General features: G+C 40.9%; 1 protein-coding gene across 1 annotated transcript; it reads right to left on the bottom strand.

The window, feature by feature from the left end:
• Window positions 1–202: 202 nt before the first annotated feature.
• On the bottom strand, window positions 203–6,092 carry LOC616308 (tripartite motif-containing protein 64). The gene is made up of 5 exons (XM_024987385.1): window positions 5,682–6,092; window positions 5,090–5,185; window positions 4,266–4,497; window positions 1,716–1,838; window positions 203–696 (listed from the first exon to the last, which is right to left on the bottom strand). The coding sequence occupies exons 1-5, from the start codon at window positions 6,090–6,092 to the stop codon at window positions 203–205; spliced, it is 1,356 nt and encodes a 451-aa protein (XP_024843153.1).
• Between the last annotated feature and the right edge of the window lie 774 nt (window positions 6,093–6,866).

The raw sequence follows: 6,866 nt of genomic DNA, 5'->3' as shown, positions 1-6,866 counted from the left end.
TACTCCATAATAAATTTTTGTGTTAAACTTTATTAACAAATTTATACATTCAACATGTTTAAGCCATTTTATAAACATACAATCATTATGTTTCATTAAATTGCAGTGTGCTCAGACACAGTCAGGTATTGTTCTGTGACCTTGCATGAGGCTTAAGATAGCAACATCCTCAGGGAAGAATTTAAAAAATATGGTCAGAGAATTAGAAAATTCTTGGAGACCTAAGGCAAAGGAAAGGCTTCAGAGGGGAGGAGATGGAGGAAGGAAGGAAACTGTGTATGAGGGATCCTCTGGAAACATCATAGAAGCTCAAAGCTCCATTGTCATAATCCAGAAAAACTCCAATCTTACCCAGAGGCCTTTTTACAAACTGAACTAAGGGTGGGGAGTTGGTGAAGAGACTATACTGGTCATTCACCTTTTCAGAAAATAGAAGAAATGCTTCTTCATAATTAATACGGATAATAGTATCACTTGTCAAGATATCTTTACTGACCCCCAGAATCCAGTTGGAGAAGTGTGTCACATCCAGCTCCCAGTAATGCCTCCCGGAGGTGAAAGCCTGAGCTCCCCAGGCCACAAAGCTCTCCCCACCATCAAGCTGTCTGGACATACCCTGGGGGTCATCTCCTGACATCACACTTGCATCATCAAGGCTCAGATGGTGAATGGTTGTCTGAGTCAGAACATTATCCACTGTAGAAAGAGAAAAAACTGGGTTAGCAAATGGGATTTCTGTGTCTCTGAGAGGCAGAGGCTCTCTCCCTCTGCCTTTTTTCATTTTTCCTCCTCCAAGGAAACACAAAACAAAGCAAAGGGAGTTCAGACTGGCTCTACGATGAAGAACAAGAGTTATCACTATCTCTACAGCATATAGAATGCCTCAAATCATATAGAAACAGAAGGAAAAAAAAGATACATCATAAACTGTGTGAAGTCTCTAATGTCAATCTCTTGACAGTTTATTTCAGGGCTTACCTAAAATATGTTTTATCTTTTGTTTAGAAAACTTTTCTTGTGTTGTCTTTAATATTATTTAATAGATAGATGGCACTTTGCTGTCTGGTGAAAATTTATTGGGGTGTATTCTCTACCTATTACATTCTCAAAGGTCCAAACATTTGAAAGAAATCAATAAATCAATAGTTTTGAAGCTTCTGAAAGGATGTTCTGGCTAACCATGTGCACATATCCCTTGCCTTTCAGTTGTCCTGAGATTGATCTAAGAGCATTACAGTTATTCGGCATAAGCCAATTTTAATCTGTTTTGTCAATTAGTCCTTATTTTAAGAATAATAAATATTCTCTGCACAATATATAACAAATGCATATGAAATGCAGAACATGTTAAAACCAGAAATGCCACAATTAACCTTTCAAGAGTGAAATAACCTGAATAAACACAATGTTGATGGCTACTCACGAAGCTAAATATTCTCTTTATAACAACATGAGTGTCCTGGTTGTTCTACTACTGCTTCACTTATGTCAGTTGTAACTTAATGTATGCATCTGGCTTTGTATTTTCAGTAAACTACAGGTGGCAAAGTTCATCTTTGAATTTTGTAATCTGACTACACAGGCAGAAAAGATGCTACCACTTTGGGAAGTTAAGTACTACCGTCATTTCAGAAAAAATAAAATAATAAAAGAAGGCTCCTTCCTAGGAAGCTCTAGTGAAGCATAGTCCTGATCACCACAGGGCTGACCCTTACCTCTGAAGTTGTTCAGAGTGTCTAGGATTCCAGCAACAGGCCAACAAGTGAGCTCTGGGTTCACTGGCTGAGGCGTCTGCATCTGTGCCAAGTAGGTCCTGAAACAAATGACATCCAATACATTTCGAGGCCAAAGTCTAATCACATGACCATTGTATAAAAGCAGCTTTTAACCCAGGACATTTTGTTAGTTACATATACAATATATTCTACACAGCTGGGAATATAAAAACATTACCATATTGTTCACTAAATACAAATTATATCAAATTTCAACTTCCCCATTGTTCTCAACTATTAGTCCAGTTTTCCACTCATTGAACCTCATTCCCTTCTTCTATTCCATCTCAGATAATGCAAAGATCCTGGGCATTTTACAGAGAGAAAAAATTCAGACTAAACCTCTGAGATTGCAGTCAGCAAGTAGTCATCAAGAATGCATTCAGTGTCTACAAGGAAGAGTTCGTTGATTGAGACCTGTTTGCTCTTGTCAGACCAGAAAGGGATTCCAATTCCAGCCTGGTTACCTTGTTCTGAAAGTCTAACTTAGTGTGCAGCAGAAAGCCACTCCCTCTGAGGTCCTGCCTACAAGGGAGCTTACAATGATGGAACAGGCTGAGTCACTGCTACTCCTCTGAACAAAAGCACAGTTCCTTTTCTCGTGCTTAGGGAATTTGCTTCTTTCAGGCCTTTTTCAGCTTCCAACTCACTAGCATAGGTGTTTCCTCTGTCATATCTTGGCAAATTCCTTCCAAAGTTTTATTGTGGTGAGGTTGGAGAGGATGGGATGAGTGGGTAAAACCAAGTCCAGCATGTCAGAATGTTTTCAGTTACATTTGATTTCAGCCAAATGAAAAGGAAACTTCTGAGACCAAGGACCAGAAGGCCTTGAAATTCTTTTGAAATAAAATAGAAAATAGCCAAAAAGATGATATTGATAATCCACATATGAAGGTTCTACACCCATGGATTCCCATGTGGATTCAATTTGTAAGTTCTGGGTTGCCTACTTATGTACTTATTTATTTATACATTTATGTATTTTATGGGAAGCCCTTGTTGGACCTACTATCTTATATATAATTTTAAATATAGCAGTGTGTACATGTCAATCCCAAATTCCCAGTCTATCTATTCCTCCATCCTTACTCCTGGTTTTGGATGAAAAATTTGGAGAAAAAATTTCCAGAAAGTAAAACTTGAAAATTCCACATACCAGGGAACTTTTTGAATAATATTCAATTTACCTTGTGTATGTTTGCTGTTACAAGTAGTCTAGAGATGACAAAGTGTAAGGGAGCATGCTTGTAAGTTAACTGCAAACACTAAGGCATTTTGTATAAGGCATCCTGCATCCTGGAATTTAGATATCGGGGACGACCTGAAAACAATCTCCCATGCTACTAAGGAACAACTGTGTATCCATTTTATCAAAAAGAGAACAACTTTTCCAGAAATAAAAAAATCATTAGTGTATACTCACATTTCCAATACATTTCCCATGGCCTGCAAAGAGAAAAAAAAAAGATCATGTTAATCATGAGACTTCTGTCTTTTTGCATCTTCTTCTCTATTCTTTATTCAATAAGATACTGTTTTGCTAATCCTCTTCTAAGGAACAGTCAGAAGGCATCATAACAGAGCTTAAAATAAAATATGATGGGCTTCATCAGGGCACACTGAGGAAGGGAGGGAGCCATGAAGAGTACATAATGATGTAGCAACATCTAGGATTTCAATGTCACTCATTGCCCAGCGCTATTCCCAAGGACAGAGGTCACCATCTATGAAAGCAATAAACCAAAACAGGGAACCATATAAAATGAATTATAGAGTATATGGAAATTGATGACTAGTTCTAACAATCTTGCTGAGACAAAAAGCGAAAGCTCAGTATCTCCAGAAAATTTGGGATAGCAGGGAGTGACAAGGGTTTAGAGGAACACATAATTAGATTTACTCCATGAAAGTTAACATTCTCCTGATCATAGAATTTTGCTGATTTTGGAAACTTATCCAGATAGTACCCCTGATCACACTAAAAAAAAAAAAAAAAAAAAAAGTCCTATTTTAGCTAGGAAATGGGCAAAAAATCTTCTAAAAGTTACCAGGATATGATAAAATAGGGGATTGCTGCTGCTGCTGCTAAGTCGCTTCAGTCATGTCCGACTCTGTGCAAACCCATAGACGGCAGCCCACCAGGCTTCCCTGTCCCTGGGATTCTCCAGGCAAGAACACTGGAGGGGGTTGCCATTTCCTTCTCCAATGCATGAAAGTGAAAGTGAAGTTGCTCAGTCGAGTCCGACTCTTCGGGATCCCATGGACTGCAGCCTACCAGGCTCCTCCGTCCATGGGACTTCACAGGCAAGAGTACTGGAGTGGGTTGCCACTGCCTTCTCCAAAAATAGGGGATTAGACAAATACAACAATGGGGGTCAAGGAAAAACCTTTCTTAGCTGAAAGTAACAGTATATTCAGGGAACATTTCAGTGTCACAGCAGCTCATCTAGAAGAGTGTTTTTCTCTCTGAGGACTGACCCTCCTTTCTCACCTGGAGCAGCTCTGTGTCCGGCTTGTGGCACATCTCGGTCAGCTCTCTGTACATTTCTCTCAGTCTTTCTATGTACTGAGTCATTCTGAACACACTCTCCTTGAGTTGTAGACAAATCTCCTTGGCTTCTTTCTTCAGGGCCTCCAGATGCGGTTTCTTCTCCTCCTGGAGCAATGGATGCCTCCTCTGATATTCAAATTTAATCATCACCTTCCTTAGGGTCACATATTTCTGAGGGGATAGTGGATTCAAAACATTGCTTATGCTCGCATTCAAAACAAAACTCAAATAATATTTATTTGATGTCATCAAGAAAGCTCTTGGCAAACTTTCTGCCTCACACATCAAAGGTCCTGTATCTGCTGGTCCTTCCTGTCCATGCATTCTCTGAGTTCCTAGTATCTTTCTTTGCTTGAATCAAGCCATATGAGGAGTCCCAAGCTCTCTCCCTAGGAGGATTCTCTAAGGTTCTTACTCTATCCATTATTTCCTCTCTGACATGAATCTTGCCTCTACATACTACTACTCTATTCATCTCTTCTATTTCACTAGTCACACTTAGTGAAATGTGTCTTATACTTCATTTCTGAAAGGTTGTATTCAAATCTTCAAAATTTGGCCTAGGAACGCTTTTCATGCTGTGGTTTTCCCTTGTACTAGCATCCTTGAACTAGCATGTATTGGCCTGTTTCAATTGTGATCACTGATTGGTCATTTGAAACCACACCTTTTCCAGGGAAGAGACCAATGGAACTTAAATGGATCAAACAGCTGGAATTATGTCAATATTTATATAAATAAATAGTAACCTTTTTATTCTTACCTTAAATGACCGAGTTTTTTTAGCTTCCTGATTCAGAATGAGTTGCATTTCTTCTCTCATTTTCCATAAAGAGCTCATTCTTTTCAAAAATTTTTCCTGCAAGATACCCATGGGATTTAGTGACATGGAAGATGACACCATAAATTTCATCCCCTTATTCACGAGCAAAGGTAGTTGTTGGTTACACAGACCTTAAGTTAGAATGCTGCAGTCAGATTTTCCCACATTAATCTGAATCTAGCACTTGAATGTGATAGTGACAGAAATGTATAGTAGAGAACAGGGAAAACCTTACAGATAACAAAATCCATACCCTAATAAATTAAGACTTACACATTTATATAGTTTGATTAAGAAAGCCTCAAGCTCCCATCAGAAGCCTGTGTCCCTGGTTCCACCCGCCCCGGGATGCTGCATTTCCACACTTGTGGACAGTTGGGCAACAACACTGAGAGGACACATTATATGTGAGGATCCACATTCAGAAATCCCACCTCCACTATCTCCACCCCCATCACCATCACAGCATCCTCGTCTTCCTCTCTGACTTAGGAGTCTCTAGATCCCGAACTGCTCTAGAGGCATCACCTACCCGGGATTCCTCAGCAGCCTTGTGTATTGGACTGTGGCTGTGAGCTGCGTGCTCGGGGCGTTCAGAGCAGGGCCCACAGAGCAGGGTCTGGTCAGCCTCACAGAAGAGGCCTTTGGCTTCCTGGTGTGTCACACAGATCTGCTCCTCAGAGCTGTGGTCGTGGTCAGCTCTGGCCTGTCTGGCAAGGGAGGCCAGACTCTTGAGTACAATATTGGTTTGGAAATGGGGCCTCTCTTCTATTCCCCTGCACTCAGGGCAGTTCCTTGGAGACTGGCCTTCTTCCCAGCAAAGGCTCAGACAGGGACGGCAGAAACTGTGCCCACAGTCTATGGTGATGGGGTCTAGGAAGCAGTTCATGCAGATGGAGCAGGTGAGTTCACTCTGGAAGGCTTCCAGTGTGTCTGAATCCATGTTTCTGAAAATTAGAGACAAATAAGAAAGGGTAAGAGAAAAAGCTATTCTTATGCTGCGATCAGGGAAAATAAAGCCTTTGGCACAGTCCTGTTTTGAGCTCTATCTCATTTCCACATTTGCTTACCCTCAGTATAAACCTGTGTGCTGAGTCACTTAGTCATGGTCAACTCTGATAACCTATGGGCTGGAGCCCCCTGGGGTCCTCTATCCATGGGATTCTCCAAGCAAGAAAACCAGAGTGGGTTGTCTGGTCTTTCTGCAGGAGATCTTTCCTTCCCAGGGATTGAACCCATGTCTCTTACACGTCCTGCATTTGCAGGTGGGTTCTTTACCACTATCACCACCTGGACTTTCCTGATGGCTCAGTGGGTAAAGAATCTGCCAGGAGTGCAGGAGACATAGGAGACATGGGTTCAAGCCCTGGGTCAGGAAGATCCCCTGGAGAAGGAAATGGAAATCCACCCCAGCACTCTTGTCTTGGAAATCCCATAGACCTAGGAGCCTGGTGGGCTACAGTCGAGTTGGACATGACTGAGTGACTAAGCACCATCACAATAGAAACGTAGAAATGGTGACTACAGACTGGTTGGGTTTGTGCTATAAAAAAAAGGATGAAATTAGATAAGAGAGTCACTAGCAACTGTTTTTGTTTAAAGTAAACATGAGTGTAAATGTTAGGATGACTCCAGAGTTAATTTGGTCAGCTGACTGGTTCAAAAGAACATATATAACCTCAGTCTGTCTCTCTCTCTCCATCTCTTCCTGCTTGGA

Source organism: Bos taurus, chromosome 29 (assembly GCF_002263795.3).
Source record: "Bos taurus isolate L1 Dominette 01449 registration number 42190680 breed Hereford chromosome 29, ARS-UCD2.0, whole genome shotgun sequence".
Lineage (NCBI taxonomy): Eukaryota > Metazoa > Chordata > Mammalia > Artiodactyla > Bovidae > Bos > Bos taurus.
Note: the sequence above shows the minus strand (reverse complement) of the source record. Positions and strands in the feature narration are given on the sequence as shown.

What these genes read in the sequence shown, in the direction of transcription:
- LOC616308 (XM_024987385.1), bottom strand. Translation starts at nt 6,092, where the DNA reads ATGGATTCAGACACACTGGAAGCCTTCCAGAGTGAACTCACCTGCTCC. An exon ending in AGGCTGCTGAGGAATCCCGG is followed by an intron (nt 5,186 to 5,681) that starts GTAGGTGATGCC and finishes GGTATCTTGCAG; the next exon opens with GAAAAATTTTTGAAAAGAAT. An exon ending in AAAAAACTCGGTCATTTAAG is followed by an intron (nt 4,498 to 5,089) that starts GTAAGAATAAAA and finishes CTATCCCCTCAG; the next exon opens with AAATATGTGACCCTAAGGAA.